At 37.1% G+C, this 22,058-nt stretch overlaps 1 protein-coding gene across 1 annotated transcript in view; it reads right to left on the reverse strand.

Moving 5' to 3' along the window:
• LOC127518531 (potassium voltage-gated channel subfamily H member 7-like) overlaps positions 1-22,058 on the reverse strand; it is a 107,997-nt gene that overhangs the window by 57,869 nt on the left and 28,070 nt on the right. The window contains exon 3 of the mRNA XM_051905328.1: positions 11,024-11,179. Within this exon, the coding sequence (XP_051761288.1) occupies positions 11,024-11,179 (156 nt within the window). The remainder of the gene's footprint in view (positions 1-11,023; positions 11,180-22,058) is intronic.

Consider the following 22,058-nt stretch of genomic DNA (forward strand, 5'->3'; position numbering starts at 1 on the left):
TTTATATCTCACAATTCTGACTTTATATCTCACAATTCTGACTTTATATCACAATTCTGACTATATCACAATTCTGACTTTATATCACACAATTCTGACTTTATAACTCACAATTCTGACTTTATATCACACAATTCTGACTTTATATCACAATTCTGACTTTATATCCCGCAATTCTGACTATATCTCTCAATTCTGACTCGAGATCTCTCAATTCTGACTTTATAACTCGCAATTCTGACTTTACAGTATATCACACAATTCTGACTTTATAACTCACAATTCTGACTTTATAACTCGCAATTCTGACTTTATAACTTGCAATTCTGACTTTATAACTCGCAATTCTGACTTTATAACTCACAATTCTGACTTTATATCTCACAATTCTGACTTTATAACTCGCAATTCTAACTTTATATCTCACAATTCTGACTTTATAACTCGCAATTCTGACTTTATATCTTACAATTCTGACTTTATATCACACAATTCTGACTTTATATCTCACAATTCTGACTTTATATCACACAATTCTGACTTTATATCACACAATTCTGACTTTATAACTCACAATTCTGACTTTATATCACACAATTCTGACTTTATATCACAATTCTGACTTTATATCCCGCAATTCTGACTATATCTCTCAATTCTGACTCGAGATCTCTCAATTCTGACTTTATAACTCGCAATTCTGACTTTACAGTATATCACACAATTCTGACTTTATAACTCGCAATTCTGACTTTATAACTTGCAATTCTGACTTTATAACTCGCAATTCTGACTTTATATCTCACTATAAATAAACTCACTGAGATAAAACGTCGCAATTACCTTTTTTATTTCATGGTGGAAACAAGCTTCCATAACAAATGCTACATTTCTCACTTGACAGTGAATGACTTCAAATAATTAAAGAAATATAAATAAGTAGCTTTACTCATAAATACCAGTGTTTCCTGTTTAATACACAGGATGTTACTGGGACTAATGGTAGATGCAGAATTAAAAGCATTCAATTGTGTGAATATGGGTTAAAATATCAGTTCGTCTCTAATAAATCTACATGCTTACAGTCTAGTATCGCTGCACTTTTAATGCTGAGTTTCTCTCTCCCATTATGCTTTTAAGGCAATGTACAAAACGTGTGCACCTGCACCTACAGTAATTATCTAAAAGACCTCAAACAGCTCATTATTAAGACATTACAGCGTGTGTCATGCATTACAGTACGCAGGTGTACAGGAAACACCATTTCTGTGTGTCAACAGAATGACCTGAACAACTCACTCGCTGAATTATAGTCCCTCTGCACAGCTTTTCTTGACTGTCAGCCTGCCTCATTCAGCTCAATGGGGTTTAAAGAGTGCACCTGTTAAACAGAGGCAGGTGTGCTCACTTAAACATGAAGCATTAACCTGCTGGCTGATGCTGATGAAGAGGAAACCCTGGAGTAGGTGCAGAACTCAGTGTTGTTCCGGTGGCCGTGTGCATGACTGTAAACACTCCTCAGGAGGGCTGTTTTGGATGCTCAATGACAATGGCGAGGTTGGAAGTGATCCAGCACCCGGGAATATGAGGACTTCCTCACTCAGCAAGCCCTTCACGTGCTGTCACTGCCATCACAACTACACATGATACCGCTGACCGATGCCCCCTGCAACGCACCCAGATCCAGGCAGGTATGGAAACATTAAGTATGTGTGTTTTATAGTTAAATAACAGCAGTTTGAAAGTTAAAATGGAAGAAGATATTCAACAGAATCATTTAAAGTGCCCTTATTATGCTTTTTCAGATATTTCCTATCATGTAATGTGTAATAGAGCTGTTTGTGAATGTAAAAAGTCTGCACAGATTGTGTCCCAGAAGAAAGAATTGATTCTGAACTGCCTGAAACGAGTCGTCAGTAATTCCAGTCTCACTTCTCACAATTTGCATAATGCCAGCCTATGGTCCTCATTGGCTGCTGGTGAACAACATCTACTTTGCCCCGCCCTCAAACACTCTAGTTGTATCTGAGACTGGAAGAGTTTGGTTTGTGTTGTCGATGTGTTGAGAAGACGCTGTTTTCTGCTTTGCATGAACTTCAAAAAGATGACGACTCGCGCTGGAATTGATACGGTAAAACCCGACGCCATCGTTACTGTTCATATCACTGTGTATCAAGCACTGAGGAAGATCTGAAACTAAAATTGGGATAATGGTAATGGGAGTTTGGTTTACGACATGCAACGTAAGTGGTGGACCAATCAGAGCAGAGTAGGCTCTCGGGAAGGCAGGGTTTAGAGAGACCAAATTCTTTATCGAACGTTTCAGACACTGTGAGAAATGAAGTGATGCTGCAATGTATGAGAAAATTAAAGTGTTTTTTTGACCTTGAATGCATGTAAACCTTCAAAGCAAAATTTGCAAAGCCATTTTTGTGTGTGTCCCTTTAAATGCAAATGAGCTGCTGCTCCCGGCCCCCTTTCCAGAAGAGGGCGGAGCTTTAACAGCTCGTGCTTCAGTTGCTCAACAACAACAAAGCTGGAGAATCTCACACAGCCAAAATGAGGATTGTCAGTAACGGTGTTCAGCCTTACATTGTTCAAACCGGAGTCGACACTGATGGAGAGACTCAGGAAGAAGTTACAACTTTTAGAATGAAACTGGACGTTTCTGAATGGTTAGTGGATAAATTTATTTAGTTGCTGTGGAGTTGATTCAACTCATCGACTAGCATGTGCCGTCATGTTAATCTTTTGTGCAAATCCAGTGTTGAATTGATGCTCGTTTGTGAAGCAGTCCGGCGTAAAGTGACGGCATGGTGCACTCGAATGACTTTCTCGACAAAGAGCAAAATGATCTGGTAGTGAATGAGTGTCTGAACTCTATCTGAGCTCATTCTGCAGTGTTTGCACACACGACCAGTGTCCAGCACTTCAGACTCCCTCTCAGAAACAAGAACTTCTGACACAAGAGGACACAAGTATCACTAAAGGCTGAAAACATCATTTAAACGGCACACAAAAGTCAAACGTCAAGCTTTGTGATTCTTGAAGTTTGTGATGAGCGATGCTGACGGTGAGAAGGCCAGTCAGCGGCGAGAGGTTAATTAAGCATAATGAGATATTAAACCATCACGGCCATGTCCCTTTTCTTCCTGTGACTGTTAGACATTAATACTCAATCATGTTCTCTGCACAAAATCTCTCTCTCTCTCTTTCTGTCTGGACTCCACTACCAGCAGCGGCCATCTAAAACAGACAGAAACACTGCTCGGACAATTTTTCACCTTTTGATTGTCAGAAAAATTGGAGAATTTAAGTTAATTTCAAGGACTTGTTGACCCAAAGATGAAAATTCTGTCATCATTTACTCGCCCTCAAGGCCGGCCTGTGGGTTTGTAACGCCCTGGGCAAGATCGAACAAAACACACTGAACATGAATTTTTCATGACATTTGTATGGAAGCTTGTTTCTGCCACTAAATAAAAAAATAAAAAAGGTAATTATGACTATTTATCTTACAATTCTGACTTTATTTCTCAGAATTGCGAGATTTGAACTCGCAATTGCGAGTTATAAAGTCAGAATTGTGATATAAGGTCAGAATTGCGAGTTTATATCACAATTCTGACTTTTTTTCTCAGAATTGCGAGATATAAACTCAAAATTGCGTCTTATAAAGTCAAACTCGCAATTCAGAGAAAAAAAGTCCTTCTTTTTTCCTTTGCAATTGCGAGTTTATATCTCACAATTCTGATTTTTTTAACTCACAATTCTGACTTTATATCTCGCAATTTCAACTTTATATTTCGTATTTCTTTATATCACACAATTTCGACCTCATAACTCGCAATTCTGACTTCATAACTCGCAATTCTGACTTTATATTACGCAATTCTGACTTTATAACTCGCAATTCTGACTTTATAACTAGCAATTCTGACTTCATAACTCGCAATTTCGACTTTATATTTCGCTTTTCTTTATATCACACAATTTCGATTATAACTTGCAATTCTGACTTTATATCACACAATTTTGACTTTATAACTTGCAATTCTGACTTTATACTACGCAATTCTGACTTTATAACTCGCAATTTCGACTTTATATTTAGCTTTTCTTTATATCACACAATTTCGACTTTATAACTCGCAATTCTGACTTTATATCACGCATTTCTGTCTTTATATCACACAATTTCGACTTTATAACTCGCAATTCTGACTTTATATCACGCATTTCTGTCTTTATATCACACAATTTCGACTTTATAACTCTCAATTTTGAGTTTATATCTCGCAATTCTGAGAAAAAAGATAAAAAGAATTGTGAGATAAAAAGTCACAATTACCTTTTTTATTTTTTATTTCATGGTGGAAACAAGCTTCCATACAACTACAACTTTGCAGAGATCTGTGTTGCACTCATCAGTTACTATGAAGAGCATATATGTTATTAAATATGTTTCTTCTACTAAGACTTAATCTATATGCATAAATTAGTTTGAATAGAAAATGAATTGGCAAATGCAGGCATGAACAGGTTGTTTATTTCATTATAGCCTAGATAAACAGAACATTACAAAAGACTGTATCCTAGCAAATTATTCATGACAGCAAGTTGATGTGTGTGTGTTATGTGTGTGCATGCTAACAGTCACAGCTCATATGTAGATTGCTTTATTTGAAGGTCATGTGCTGTTTGGTTAGCATGATTCTAATGTACATTAGCATGTAAATTACATTGCGTTTGCTGTTTTCTAATCATAGGGGAGGAGTGATAGAGTTTTGCAGTCTAAGCATGTGACATTCTCATTCAGAGCTTCTATTTCAGAATAAACTAGAAACTAGAGACTACATCCCATGATTCAAGCACTTCCATTTGTTGCTATGATACTGAGTATATGCATAATCAGCTTCTTGTTTGCCCCAAAAGTAATTTCAATCTGAATTGAATGTGTCACATGAATTCTACACACATTTGTAGAATCTGTGTGAAGAAATTTAAATATACAGTATATAGTAGTGGCCAAAAGTGATATTACTACTGTATATGACCTTATGGTATATTGTGTTGCATTAATCTACTGCTAATGTTGTCCAAATGATGCTATTTTAAAGCACTTTTTAATCATTTTTCATAGTTCATAGAATCAAAGTTCTACAGTATATACAGTAAAAACTACGCTAAAACTAAAAATGTGAGATTACACAACTTCAGTTTCACATATCACTTAGAATATAGTGCACAAATAATATGGACTACTATGTATGTATTTTATTTATTTATTTATTTGGTCCTTGACAGTATAAATCATCCACTTTCTTTGTCTGACCAGCTCAGACAGTCTGTCTAACATCTCATTTTGTGTTTCACAGGACGAGAAAATTTAATATAGTGTCGGAACAACGTGAGGGTGAGTAAATGATCTGTGAGTGAACTATTCCTTTAAAGTAATTTTGCCAGGCATTTTATATGTTGTGATGGAGAATGGATTATCTTCCCTCCAATCATTTGGCCTTTTTATCGCACTTGGCTTTCAATGCACATAATGTGTCTTGATATGCCACTGTGAGTGGTTTGGGCAATCTGATTAGCAATGCATCTTGGTTTGTACTTGCTATGTGGTTTAGACCAGATGTCTGTTTGATTTACTCAATATATATTATATAGCAAATCCAGCTGTGTGATATGTTTATATATTATCGCCCAGCTCTTTATATAAAGTTGGATATACAAGTGTGTCCAACTTTATCAGCATAAATACAGTATACTCGCATAGGGCGATATATATTATAGAGCAAATCTCAACTGCTTGATTGCTTGTATTGTTGCAAAATGTATATTATCTCCCAGCTCTAATCTGGTTAATGGTAAGTCTAAATCTAATCTAAATGGTAAATGCAAGTATAGGGCATGAAGATATTAAGATATTATAAACATTACATCATGATTTACTGTAAAGCTGCTTTGAAACAATGTGTATTGTGGAAAAGTGCTGTATAAATAAAATTATTTCAAGTCTCAAAAATCAGTGCCAACAACAGCAGTAAATCACCAGTATTAGCAATGAATGTTGCATTATTATGTTTGCAAAATTTCAGAGTCCAATTCACTAATTGACTATGCAAATTAGGTAATGCCGCAAACACACCCGTAAAATCTAATTTGCAAAGAGGCAAACATGTTGAATGGCCACATTAAACATGCAGTATGCTATTCCGAACAGTGCCATATGACATGCTTTCACATCATCCTTTGATACTCATTCAGGCCTTGTTTATACCTGGTATTAAGAAGCATTTTGGTCGATTGGATCACAAGTAGACAAGGGAGACACATATCCGTTTACACCTGGTGTTTTAATCCATCTCTTTTGTCCACTTTCAACCACTTCTGTACTGATTTCTCGAGGGGAGGGTCTATGGGCAGGTAAATGTATGGGCTTTTCAGATCTTTCGAAAAACCGACCGAACGCTGTGAGTGTGTGATAAAAATGAAGAATGTGAGAGAACATTGTGCTTGGTACATTTTTCATCTAAAACCAAAATTGGGTTTTTAGCTGACAAAGTTTAAATCCCATCTGGCTAGCGCGCTTCCCATAATGTTTATGCTTTAGGTCAGTAGGGTGGAGAGTAGGCGTCTTTTGCGCTGTTCGAACACATTTGATCACATGAGCATCTACACTACGAAAACAATCCAGTTGAATGCGTTTTCAACTACCTCTGGAAGTGGTTGAAAGTGGACAAGCTCAAAACGTTTTAGATCCCATTTACACCTGTATTTAGCGTCGTCCACTTGTGATTCGTTCGACCAAAACACATCTTAAAGGGGACCTATAATGCCCCTTTTTCAAGATGTAATATAAGTCTCTGGTGTCTCTAGAATGTGTCTGTGAAGTTTCAGCTCAAAATACCCCACAGATCATTTATTATAGCTTGTCAAATTTGCCCCTATTTGGGTGTGAGCAAAAACACGCCGTTTTTGTGTGTGTCCCTTTAAATGCAAATGAGCTGCTGCTCCCGGCCCCCTTTCCAGAAGAGGGCGGAGCTTTAACAGCTCACGCTTCGGTTGCTCAACAACAACAAAGCCGGAGAATCTCACGCAGCCAAAATGAGGATTGTCAGTAACGGTGTTCAGCCTTACATTGTTCAAACCGGAGTCGACACTGATGGAGAGACTCAGGAACAAGTTTTAGAATGAAACTGGACGTTTCTGAATGGTTAGTGGATAAATTTATGTAGTTGCTGTGGAGTTGATTCAACTCATCCACTAGCATGTGCCATCATGTTAATCTTTTGTGCAAATCCAGCGTTGAATTGACCCTCGTTTGTGAAGCAGTCCGGTGTAAAATGACAGCATGGTAACAACACTCTACTACAACAACTCTTCCTCTTCTCTAAAGCAGCCCAACATGGACTCACCCCCTTTGTTGTGTGTTCTCGGGGGCGGGGTTTATGTAAATTTCATCACTAACCCAGGAAGAAGCTCATTGTAGTCCCGTTTGTTGTAGTCCTTAAACAGCGATTTCTGTAAAAGAAAATATCTCCCTTTGCATTGAACTTTGAGTGTCGTAACTTTGCAGATGTTGTTTATGATCTAACAGCAACATTACACACTAACTAAAGTTAAAAAATACCAGGTGTAAACAGGGCCTAAGACACATGCATAGCTGTTGTGTGTATGTAAACCCTAACTTGGTCACACGCTTTCTATAGTGCAGTTGTGTTACTGGTGCTTCACTAGGTTTGGGCCTTATTTAACACCTACAGTACAATCAGGGTTCAGCGGTGAGTCCTTGTTGACTCTCCATGACACCCAGAGGCAGAAAAACACACACACTCTCTCCAAACACTCAGCAACATTCTCCACTATAAATAACCTTCACCTAGAGCAGCGTGTTTGCTAAGTGAGGATTTCTATAGATGCTGAAGCGGACCTGAGGCCCAAGCAGCTGTGCAGAGCTCTAAACGACCACACGACCCCCACGGACACTCAAAGATGCGTCATCGCTGCCACGATCACCCACCCTGCGGCCCACTGCGCTGTCAGAGGAAACTGGCCTGCAGATAGAGGAAATTAAGGAGACGATGGAAATGATAGATGCATTAATACCATCCGCTTCTTTTCTCATCCTCACTGAGGCTCTTTCTGGGTTCATATCGGTGAACGTGATTTCACCAAGTACAACATGTAACAACATTACAATCAACCTATCAGATTTAAAGGACAAGTTTACAGTTCATGTCAAGTTTAGGCTTACAACCAGTGTTAGGTGCTTCTATATCAGTGTTATTTACCTATTGTTTCCATCTGATTTTAGGGATAATTATGGGTAGGGTTAGGTTTATTTGGTCAGGGCTAAATTTTCAGACAGGAATATTGTTCCAGGATCAACAAAATATGTTGACCCATGCAGGGACATGTCTTACTTGGCGAAATCACGGTTAAGATCAGCCAGTTCACCATTCATTGGCCATTTGATGCACACAAAACCAGAACATTAGAACAAAACAAGTAGAACACATTATAATCAGTGATGCTGTCTACACTGGATGCCGCATGATGCGACACGACAAATCCCCAACAGTAAACTGTTGCCTTTCTATTTTTGACATACTCCATGCGCTCGCGCTACTTCTGACACGAAGAACACGCTTTGTCGCGTCTAGTGTAGACAAAAAAGAGAGTAAAAAATAGAGTTAACTATCATGCAGACACTGTATACAACAGTTTTTTTTTTTTCAACAAAGTTTTGATAACGTTGATAATTTAGAAGCCTTAGAAATATGGGTATCAAATATGACACAGTAGGATTTATAGAATTATATTATGTTTGAGGCTGTTAGTAGACAACAAACTAGATAAACAGAACAGTACAGTGCTTTTTTCTGCCTGTGAAATGATCTAGACTTTGATAGTTAATAATTATGATCAGTCTTACATCTATTTTCTGTGTCTATTTGAGATGCACCAGCTCTTAGACAGCATTCAAAAACACAACTAACTGTGATTAATCACTTTACGTGCCAGTCAGATCACCAAAGGTGCCCGACAGCATCCTGTCACCTGAGATGACAAAAAGAAGACCATATTGGCTTGTTCTGCAGGCCGGGAACTAAAGCTGTGCATGCTGATGAGCGTGTTAAATCCTTGATATGAAGCCAGTTACGAAAGCGTCCCTCATCTGAGCCGAGAGGAGAGGATGCCAACATCCCACCTGCTTCTGAGAGTCTCAGCGAGAGCCTCCTGTCTAATTAGCATGCTCTGTTGAGAAACACCCACTGCGCTCGACTGTTCCACACGCTGGCCAGTTAAAGCACTTCCTGTTGTCACTGGGTCTGAACACGACTGATTACAATGGCTGGTTTAGCACAGCGGAGGTGGGGTTGTGAAGGAGTCACTAGGAAGTCGCTTTACAGTCGGTTGCAAAGTGATTCCTGCATGATTTTAATTCCACCAGTCAAAGATTGTCAGAGAAATGTCTGCAGCTTATTTACACGCATAACATAAAAGTGGTTATCTTCAGGGGAATAGGAACAATGTGAAAGCTTCAGCTTTGTTGTTAATGCATTAGCAAACAAAACCTTTCTCTATAGAGACAACTGCTAGAATATTAAAGGGGTGTTTGATTATGATTTTACTTTTTTACTTTTTAGTTAGTGTGTAATGTTGCTGTTTGAGCATAAACAACATCTGCAAAGGTACGACGCTCAAAGTTCAATGCAAAGGGAGATATTTTCTTTTACAGAAATCACTTTTTAAGGACAACAAATGGCTGGTAGGGACTACAATGAGCTGTGACATCAATAACCCTAAAATTTACATAAATCCTGCCCTCGAGAACAAATTTATCCACTATCCATTCAGAAACGTCCAGTTTCATTCTAAAAGTTGTAACTTCTTCCTGAGTCTCTCCATCAGTGTCTGACTCCGGTTTGAACAATGTAAGGCTGAACACCGTTACTGACAATCCTCATTTTGGCTGCGTGAGATTCTCCAGCTTTGTTGTTGTTGAGCAACCGAAGCGTGAGCTGTTAAAGCTCCGCCCTCTTCTGGAAAGGGGGCCGGGAGCAGCAGCTCATTTGCATTTAAAGGGACACACACAAAAATGTTTTTGCTCACACCCAAATAGGGGCAAATTTGACAAGCTATAATAAATGATCTATGGGGTATTTTGAGCTGAAACTTCAGAGACACATTCTGGGGACACCAGAGACTTATATTACATCTTGTAAAAAGGGGCATAATAGGTCCCCTTTAATAAATGTTGTTCTTTTGAACTTTCTGTTCATCAAAGAATCCTGAAGAAAATGTATCACGGTTTCCACAGAAATATAAAGCACAACTGTTTTCAACATTGATAACCATCCTTAATGTTTCTTGAGCAGCAAATCAGCTTAATAAAATGATTTCTGAAAGATCATGTGACACTGCAGACTGGAGTAATGATGCTGAAAATTCAGCTTCAATCACAAGAATAAATTACAGTTTACAATATATTACAAAAGAAAACAGTTATTTTAAATTGTAATAATATTTCACAATCTTACTATTTTTACTGTATTTTTGATCAAATAAATGCAGCCTTTGTAAGCAGAAGAGACATCTTAATTATAAACTCTAAAAAATACTGTTGTTTCAAACCATGTTTGGGTCAAATATGGACAAACCCAATCGTTGGTTTAATTTTTTTAATTAGATTTTTAAACCCAATGGTTGGGTTTGTCCATATTTGACCCAAACATGGGTAGAAACAACCCAGCATTTTTTAGAGTGTAGGACTCTTTAAAAGAGACTTCTTCACACACACACACACACACAAACATGTTGTGATTAATTTCAGAGCTAGTTAGTTTGGATCATGTTTTAGAACTCTTGTTTAAATGATTTTTAAAAAATGCTTATGGAGGGAAAAGATGGGATAAATATTTGCGGAAGGAGCTGCTTGAGTGGAAAATCGATGTTAGGAACCAATCTGGAAAAGAAAACAAATAATAATAATGAAAGATTTTGCACTCACTGATTTCAGGTTTGGCAAGCGGGGTGAGGTTCAGTCTCTCCATAGAGTCGCTGTTCTCCTCATCTAGAACATAATCGAAGTTCAAGATGAACATCATCACAACTCCTTCCTGGTTCTTCACTGGGATGATGTGAGTGTTGCACTGGAAGTCTGACCCTACAAGAGGAAGATGAAGACATGTTTCATTTCCAAAAGCACTAACTCTGATCTGGTTGTTTCATCTGGTTCATTTGGTTCTGTTACCACCACCCATTGTCTGTCTCTGGACCACATCTAACATGTTACTGAAGACATGTGGCATGGTTGAGAGAAGGGAACCGAAGAGGGTGAGAGGGGTGAAGATTTTAAACTGACAAATCAAGCAGATAAAATGGAGAACTAAATCACCATAACAAGGTACTGTACTCATCATAAAAATGGTTTCATTTCAAAGTAGAGCAGCACGATTAATCGCTACAAGACCGCAATCTCGATTCAAACACCCACGCGATCTTATTCTTAAACTACTACGATTCGGATATGTCTATTAAACATTTGACAAAATCACACCGAAACATTAAAATCTGCATTGACGCTGCCACTTAGCCAGAGAGAGCACAAACAGTCTTTTCAACCACACAGTGTCATTGTTTCTGTGTTACAAATATTTATATTATCACAGAAGAACTGGGATAAAAGCGATAAAAATAGAGTAAATCACCTTTAGAAAGCAACATGGCCATTCTAATAACAACTGTATCAATTACATCGTTACACCAGTAGGTGGTGACATCTGACTGTTAAAAAAAGAATCAATCATTCAAGAGATTCATTTAAAAAATGCTGATTCATGCAGTAATGAAACAATTGAAGTTATGAATGAGTCATTGAATCATTCATTCAACCCGATTTTTTAAAATAATTCATTCAGATTAATTAAACGTTTTCATTTTTCCATATAAATGAACTTTTTCCAAAAAAATTTTTTCCATAAAATAATAAATGGTTTTTCATTGTTTATAGTAGGAACAAAGCACACTATAAGAATAATAGTAGCGGACTATATTTCAAGTTTTCTGAAGTCAAATTTAAGATGTTATTCACTGAAAATGTTCCCTTTTAGTGGTTTTTTGAATTAATCTTTTTGACGTGGGTCAGTTTTTGAATGTCAGGATTTCAGTCTTCTGTATTATTGCTAAATATTACCTTTATAATCAGTAGAAATTATGTTGCAGGATAAAACACAACAGAACATAATTAGACCCCTCAAAATGCACTTTTTGTGAGCTCCTTCAAAGCAGATGGACTGAAGCATAACAAACTAATTTGCACTATACAGCAGGAGAAGGTGAGATTTAGGAGCTGAACCTGAAGGAGTGAAGAGGTGATGGCAGCTTTCATCTGCTCTCTGATACTGACGGTACATTACTGAAATACCCTCTCCAGATCCACAACCTCTAACAGAGAAACAATGTGAGAAAGCACCAGTGAAAAGATGGAGAGAGAGAGAGAGAGAGAGAGAGAGAGAGAGAGAGAGACAGCCTGAGCTAGAGGGTGTGATCATGGATAAATGTGGTGAATCAGACCCAGAGGTCAGAGGTCACAGCCTGTGCCTCTCTCTGCAGGCTTAGCCCTGTTCAGCTGCTGTTTTTCTGCAGCCCGGCCCACGTGGACGCGGCAGGGACTTAGCAGGGCATGACAGGCACAATGAATTTGTCCACATGGACAGCAATGTTCTCCTTTTATCTTTTTTTCTTTTTTAGTCCAATCCATCCTTGTGTCCTTCTCATTCAGTCCACTCCCAAAGCCCCTTTAGTGATGAAAGGATATCTGCTGCACTGAAAGATTATTAAAATGTTTGGGAGTCCGTATGAAAGCTTGTGCCTGACATAATATAATATATCATACAAACAGATAGTATCTGTCCTGGATGCTGATCTGTCCTCAGACTCTGAATGTTTGAACTTGATATGGTGTCTTAAAAACACACTGTTCAGGGCAGAGACGTGACCGCAATGGGTAAAAACGTCTGTCTGCATGTGTATGTAGACCAACCATTCAAAAATACTGCAAACAGAATATAATACAAATTCTGCGAAGCAGGGTTATTATTGTTAACTAAGGGGCCGTTTAAACAGCATTGTTTTTAAAAAAAAACAGAGAAGTTTTTTATGAGTTTTGCCGTTTATTTACACAACAACGGCGTTTTGGGAGCCTGAAAATGGAAACTTTTGAAAACGGGATTCAAAGTACAAGTTTTTGAAAACGATTACCATTATTGTCTCCGTGTAAACTACAAAAACACGAACTTGTGAATACGGTGACGTCATGCGCATGCATATTACATGTTCAGTCTACAGGAAATAGAAAATAGAAATAAAAAAATGTACAAAAAAAACTCTTATTACTCTTAAAAACTCTATTACACTCACTAACCTAAACTGCACTCCTATCCGGGTCACGGCACCAACGTAACCAAAAGCGGGACTCGAACCCGGGTCTGCTGGCATGGGAGTCGGGCCTTCTAACAAGGAGACTAAAGACCGCAGTCTCTAGTGTGCCTCTTGAGATCAGGGGTTTACACGCACAACTCTTACCAGCCTATGTCCATTACATATGAAATTGAAATCTTTTGTAACATTATAAATGTCTTTTGAAAGGTAGTGTATTATCAGCAGAAATGTACTGAAATCTGGTCCAAAACAGCAGTGTTTCACACTATTCCTTCTCTCTGTCAGACCCTCCACACCCCTTATGGTCACAGTCACACCCAGCAGGAGCCAAATATGTCAGCTTTTCTTCTACAGCGCTGAAGCTCATATAGGACACAAGCAGGGGATAGTCTAGGGTTCTTCTTGAACATGCTGGACTAAGCATTTCCCGCATCCTGAGCAGTACATCAACGTCTCCAGCACCAGCAGGTATCATTAATACTTCTAACACAACACCGGCAAGAAAAATGGATCAAATGAGGTGTGGAATATTCTGTGGCAACTCTCCTCAAATGTAATCGAATCTACATGTTCAGTATAATCTAATGAGCATGCAGAGGAGAAGTGCTCTGAAAATCCTCTGAACATGAAGAACATCATGTCCTATCAATGAGAAGATACAATCACAAAATGATTCCAGCCATTTACCAAGATGTCCTAATGCAAATGTATTTTAGACTGGAAGTAGCCAGAATGTGACATTGAAAATTAAGCATTAGGCCTGTTTTACACTGCACGCAAATTTGGTCAGATTTATTGAATAGAAAGTGCTGTTTGGTAGATACTGAATATGATGTCTGCATGTGTAAATAAACCAACCATCCAAAAATATAGTGGATTTTTATAAATTATTTTAGAGATTGTACTCATAAATAGTGGAAAAAGTCAAAAAGACATTTTAGAAAATGAAAAATTAACAATAAATATTTACATGATTTTATAAAAATGTGTTAATTTAAAATAAAATTAGGGATCTAAATCAAAATGTTTATATAATTTTTGAGAGCCTGATTACAAAAACAAAAGTTTCTCCATTAAAATCCATGTCCCAAGCACACAATTATAATGTTCTCATTATAATTTTATGTAGCCTATATGACAGACTTGAGCTGCACATGTTGTACTTAACTGTATTTTCCATTTTGAAGTGATTTCAATCATATTTCAAGCAATTCATAACCATCACTGTGAACAGTGCGCATCTGAAGTGTCTCAGCTGAAGGAAATAATCCATTATTTATCGGCTTTAATATATTAGCTAAATTCTCTTATCTGGCCGATAACAATAACATTAAAAATGTACATATATATCGGCCGATACCAATATGGTGGCCGATATATCGTCCAACCCTAAATAAAATAATAATATTTGCAATTTTCATTTGATTTATCTTTACTTTTATGCTTCTACCTGATCTGACTCCAAATAAATTACTTTTGTTGGTGTAACTTAGTGAATTCAGGTTGTTTCAGTCATATTAAATAATATAAATGACTTGAATAAAATGGTTGAATTTAGATGTTATCACTTATCACATTTTTTTAGGTCATTTGACAAAACATTTACAGCACAGTTCTTTAATCACTTTAGCTTTTATGCAGTTCATTTACAGTAAATAGACTGCAGGATGAATTTATGAATATATAATGTATATTTAAGAAATAGTAAATGCTGTTCATAAGAACTCTGATGTTCTGTATGCATAAAGTCTGAAACTGTATGTGATACATCCCCTCAAAATGACGACATTTCAATGCTTAAATCCTGCTTATGTTAAACACTTCAACAAAATCTTGTTCTGCTTATGGAAAAAGCTCATGATGGAAATATAAGTGGCTCCACAGGACAACGAGAGGAGTTCAAAGCAAATTTACTAAACAATTGTGCTATTTTTGTGCAAAAACATGTTTCTTATTCATTAACCAGATGCAATTCCATTTATCTATATACTAGTGGTGCAAATGATATGATATAACATCGATTATTTAAGCCAGTAATATGATAATTGTCATAACTAAAAGCACGGCATTATGATTTGATTAGATTTAGGGGCCTGAAATCAATTTATCGATGATATTATATTATGTGCTAATTTTACTCAAACAGTTACATTTTTATTAACTCACAAATACAACCAAAATACAACATGAACATTTAATTTAACTCTCTGAAAATTGCAAATCCTGTATCCTAATTAGAACATACACAACATTTTTTTTTTTACATATTAGTCATTTGATGGATGTACCGATCCATATGGATGCATCGTTACACCCCTAGTGTAGCACTTTATTCAGTATTTAAAAGATTTCTTTCATCCTTTTCAACACAGCATACTCACTGTCTCTGTAAATATGCCAGTAAATAATACTGCTTACTTGTAACTTGGACTGTAATGTGTTCACACTGATTTCCCCCCTCAGCATCTGAGCTCTTATGAAGATCTCATGTAAAATGTGTGTTCACAAACACAACTGTCTTAACCAAACCCTCTCGCTTTCTTCTTCAGGGAGGAAAACTGATGTGCCGTTTGCAGACGGATCAAAGATTCTCACTGCACAACATAAGTGTCTGTTGAGCTCAGACTGTTTGAATGTCTCTCACTCCCTCCGTCTGGGAGGAAGCCATTGGTAGACTTCATTAGCAGCATGCTGGCTGTCTGACTAAATATAACTACTGTAGCTGGTGCTGGAGCAGGTCCGTTCAGAGCAGGCATCCATACAGACATTTTGATTTTTTTTTTAGTCTCTAACCAGTTTGAAATATACGGAGCCCCACACATGACACGCAGGAAAAAAATTGTAGGCTGAATCGCGCGCAAAATTTAGCAAATCGAGGGAACGAAATAGTAAAAAAGTATGCCCAATTTAGCAAATCGAGGGAAAGAAATAGTAAATTGTGACCACGAATTAGCAAATCAAGGAAACGAAACAGTAAATCTTGCGCGCAATTTTGCAAATTGAGGGAACGAAACAGTAAATCGTGGTCCACGATTTAGCAAATCAAGGGAACAAAATAGTAAATTGTGTTTACAATTTCGCAAATCAAGGGAACGAAATAGTAAATCATGCTCATGATTTAGCAAATCGAGGGAACGAAACAGTAAATCTTGTGCGCAATTTTGCAAATCGAGGGAACAAAATAGTAAATCGTGCGCACGATTTAGCAAATCGAGGGAAGGAAATAGTAAATCATGCTCATGATTTAGCAAATCGAGGGAACGAAACAGTAAATCGTGCACGCAATTTCGCAAATCGAGGGAACGAAACAGTAAATCTTGCGCACGATTTAGCAAATCGAGGGAACGAAACAGTAAATCGTGCACGCAATTTTGCAAATCGAGGAAACGAAACCGTAAATCTTGCACGCAATTTCGCAAATCGAGGGAACGAAACAGTAAATCTTGCGCACGATTTAGCAAATCGAGGGAACGAAATAGTAAATCGTGTGCACAACTTTGCAAAACAAGGGAACGAAACAGTAAATCGTGTGCACAACTTTGCAAAACAAGGGAACGAAATAGTAAATCGTGTGCACAACTTTGCAAAACAAGGGAACGAAATAGTAAATCGTGTGCACAACTTTGCAAAACAAGGGAACGAAACAGTAAATCGTGTGCACAACTTTGCAAAACAAGGGAACGAAATAGTAAATCGTGTGCACAACTTTGCAAAACAAGGGAACGAAACAGTAAATCGTGCAGACGATTTAGCAAATCCAGGGAACGAAACAGTAAATCGTGCACAAGATTTAGCAAATCAGGGGAACGAAATAGTAAATTGTGCACACGATTTAGTAAATCGAGGGAACAAAATAGTAAATCGTGTGCATGATTTATTTTTTTTTCTCCAGCATGTCATGACTCAAGACTCGAGACTACAATGGGGGTGTTTCAGGGAGTTCAGAAACAGTGACACTGATATAGAGAATAACTCCTGCTGGAGGGACTTTGTGTAACTTTGCAGAGCTTTTTCATGCTCAATCAGCATCATTACACACTAAAGAAAGATGTAAATGTAAAAAAGTGTAATAAGACCCCTTTACAATGTACACCATTTTTGTAGAGAATGTGATGCATTCAGTCAAAACTGATTTAAATGCTCATTTACAAATGAGGTCCTTACAAATAAATTATTTAAAGTGTTAAATTCATGACGTTTGTGTTTCACAACATTTCCAGTCTAATGACACTATGATGCCTTTTTCTCAAATTAATTATGGAACAAAGACGCAGATCGTGTATCCACTTGCCAGTCCATCTATTTGACATTTTTGGGCACTATTGCAGGTCAGTCAGGCCTCGTATTGTGACTCTACAACTAGTAACTAAACAGGTTCATTCCTGTTCGGCAGAGCCTTCTGAAATCTTAAGTATTTTTATATAGCTAATTATGCACCAGATTTTCAGAAATATGCTCTCATAAACTTCAACTTTATTATTTCCAGATTATTTGCACAATGACAAAAAAATGATCAGAGCTGTATTAGTGATTGCATAGTGAAAGATTGATAGTTAACTTGTATGAGGACATCAATTTAAAGATCGTTTTCATATTTTAACCTATAATATATTCTACTTGTATTAAATGTTCTTAAACTGAGTGACACAAACCAACTAACGTCACCAAATTCATCAAATCTAATACTGATTACTTGTTTTTTTACAGGTACAGACTGTGTTTTACATGATTCATCAGCAACAATTAAAGATAATTATAAACATTACTGAACTATGTCTCTTGTATGTTTAGCGCCATTAACTTGATGGTGCTTCACACAGTAAAGTGTGTGTAATTAATCTCTGGTGTCTCACGTCCTGACTGGGATAAAAGATACCGCAGACGCTCTTACACCGCAGACATTGTGACAGAGATGTGATACACAAAGATCTAGTGTCTTGATGCAGGTAAAGTTGAGGGAAAGAGGTCAAGAGGAACAGTTACATCCAGAGACACAGATTGTCTTGATGAATACGAATCACATAACTACACAACTAAAATGGCCTATTCCCTTGTTTTATTAAGTTTTATTGAAAATGTTTTATTTAGCTCTATTTTTTTTTTTTTTTTTTTACTCATTTAAAGGGACAGTTCACCCAAAAATGAAAATTTGATGTTTATCTGCTTACCCCCAGGGCATCCAAGATGTAGGTGACTTTGTTTCTTCAGTAGAACACAAATGATGATTTTTAACTCCAACCGTTGCGGTCTGTCAGTCGTATAAAGGGGCTCGCACACCGGACGCGAAGCTCAGCGCCGCGCAGCACCGCGACACGTCTTTAAAATTCGAACGCATTGTTTTCTTTTGTTTTCCGAGTCGTAGCTGGGTGCCGCGGACAGGCGCTGAATGTCGCACCGGTGTGCGTACACTCATAGAAAACAGTGCGTTCGAATTTATAGACGTGTCGTGGCGCTGCGCGGCGCTGAGCTTCACGTCCAGTGTGCGAGCCCCTTAAAGCATGTCAATGGGAACTCCATCTATAAGAGTCAAAAAAACATGCACAGACAAATCCGAATTAAACCCTGCGGCTCGTGACGACACATTGATGTCCTAAGACACGAAACGATCGGTTTGTGTGAGAAACCGAACAATATTTATATCATTTTTTACCTCTAATACACCACTATGTCCAACTGCCTTGAGCATCCGGTTGGTGAGGTCTGAAAACGCGCTCTGATGATGGAAGTGATCTCTCGCGTGTATACGTCAATGAGTGCGAGACATCACTTCCGGCATCAGAGTGCATTCAGACCTCACCAACCGGATGCCGTGTGTGCGCTCAAGGTAGAAAATGATATAAATACTGTTCGGTTTCTCGCACAAACCGATCGTTTCGAGTCTTAGGACATCAATGTGTAGTCACGAGCCGCAGGGTTAAATTTGGATTTGTCTGTGCATGTTTTTTTGACTCTTATAGATGGAATTCCCATTGACATGCATTATACGACTGACAGACCGCAACGGTTGGAGTTAAAAATCATCATTTGTGTTCTACTGAAGAAACAAAGACACCTACATCTTGGATGCCCTGGGGGTAAGCAGATAAACATCAAATTTTCATTTTTGGGTGAACTATCCCTTTAAAATTCTTAATCCATAATATAAATAATATTTAAGGATTATTCAATTCACTTTGATGGAATTTTACTATACAAGTAAAATTTGTAAATCTTAAAAAAAGGCTTACATTTTTTTGAGTGTACAGATGTTTTGTTGAAATTTAAATATATTTAAAAATATATAAAGATAAAATGTACTAATATATATATATATATATATATATATATATATATATATAAAATAAAAATACAAACATTTAAAACATTTAATTATTCAAAAATAAATGTAAAAATTTGATTGCATGTGATTTCAGCCAGAGTTATTTTAGTATCATTAATCTACTATCATAGTTTTTGTTAATATTTTGAATTAGATTTTATTTTTATATTTTCGTTTTTTTTCATTTGAAATTTTGATAAAATTTTAGTAATTTTGTTGAGCATTTTTCGTGATTTTTTTTTAAAAATGTCTAAATAGTTTTTTTTATCAAGTAGTTTTTGTTTATTTAGTTTTATGTATTTTAGTACATCAAATAAAACTAAATAAAAAAAGAATCTGAAATAAAATAAGTTTAAGTTTTTTATATTTTATTTAATTTAAGTTAATGTTTATTTTATTTCAAGTAATGAAATCGTTTTTTTAAATGGTAGTAGTTTTGGTTATGATAATAACCCTGATTTCTGCACCATTGGTGTCCCAAACAGTGCTGCCAATTTAGCGATTTTGTCTCAAGATTTAGCGACTTCCCTGCCCCTTTTGAGACTTTTTTCAAAAGCCTAACGACAAATCTAGCAACTTCTTGGACAAACCTTATCTAGATTGCATGACTCGCCCACTAATCTATATTTATATTAATATAGATCAGTGGACTCGCAAGTATGACGTCATCTAGCGACATTTAGCAACCAGTTTTAGATACTTTCAGCTGAAAGCAATTGGCAACACTGGTCCGAAAATGGATTTTTTTTTTTTTTTTAAGGTTGCATTGTGGGCAGCAGTATAGTTGGTACCTGGCGTGTCTGGCTGGGATCCCTGTGTGTCTGGGCATTCAGAGCAGAGGCAGATGGACAAACACTAGTTGAATGAAGAGATCTCCTTCCATCCTGTACCATGCTGAAAGTCACCTCTAATCTACAGAGTGTAGCATATCAGAGCTGTCATGTGCAATAGTATGTGTTTAAAATGCAGCTTTAATGCCAGTTCAGTGTGTGGATGTGTAACCCCTCTAGTCCTACTCGGACTGCTCTGAGCGGGACTCGAACTGGCGTCTCTGGCATGGGACAAGGATGCTAAAGACCTCAGTCTCTAGCATCAGTCGCAAAATAAAAAAGTTAATTAACTAAATCTTTTATGTTAATTGCTATCAAAATGTATGAGTTAGCTAATCAGTACTTCAAGTTAGGAGAAATTAACATGCATGAGTACTACAAACTCAAAATAGTTCTGCTTACTTAAAATTGGGAACATCATAACTCAAAAAATTTGATGTAACTACCTCAAATTTTCTGTGTTAGCCCAACTTATTCAGGTTTACATGGCTTGAAAAGACTTGTGCAGAAGTTATATGGACTATGTTTATGATATTTTATGGTGTTTTTGTCCTTTTCAGACATGGAGAGTGCTTGGTCCCTATGCAATTTCACTGTAGATCAGAAATTCAGCTAAACTTAGTTTTGTTTTGTTTTTTTGTTTTTTTTGACAGAAGAAAGAGAATCACACAGTTTTAGAAGGATATGAGGGTGAGAAAATGATGACAGATTTTACATTTTGGTGTGAACCATCCCTTTAAAGGTGAGGAGTGCACTTTGTGTGACTGTGATTTAAAGGTAAAGTGTGTATAATTTCTGTCACAAGCAGACATAACAACATTGGCTCCACCAATGGCATGAATCTGGGGTGGCCATTATTTTTGCAATATTGTTTGGTGCTGCTAGTGACAGAAATTACACACCTTACCAGTAAAATTACAGTCATCAGTCTGTGATCTAAAATTCAAGGAACAATTTTTTTCTCTCTTTTTCTTCTGTTTCTCCATCTGTCACCGAAAATCCTTCATTTCACTCTCTGCTGCTCATTAGAGAGGCGTGTTGTGGTAATACAGTAGACTTGTTTGACTCGTTGTCAAAGCTATAACACGCAGAATTTTAAAGCAATAGCACTTAAGTGACTATACATATGTTTCCAGACTCTTCTCAAGTTCCAGATAGGAAAGATACCCTTGTTAAATACTTAAGAGCCCCCCACAGATTACGGCGGTTAACCCTTGACACTCGTGTTGAGCAGGTCTATAGCGCTGATGTATCAGTAACCTGATTCGTGTTACAGAGAAGTCAGACAACAGGTAACCTTTAATCTGTACATTACTATCCTTTCTTTAAGCATTTCTTTAGAATTTCTCAGCTGCCACATTCAGCATTGAAAACACACAGTTAAAAGCATTCAAAAGAAATTTTTTGTGATATTTAAACAAATATTTTGTCAGAATGCACAGCTAATTTGAACG

The sequence above is a fragment of the Ctenopharyngodon idella genome, chromosome 9 (assembly GCF_019924925.1).
Source record: "Ctenopharyngodon idella isolate HZGC_01 chromosome 9, HZGC01, whole genome shotgun sequence".
Classification (NCBI taxonomy): Eukaryota; Metazoa; Chordata; class Actinopteri; order Cypriniformes; family Xenocyprididae; genus Ctenopharyngodon; species Ctenopharyngodon idella.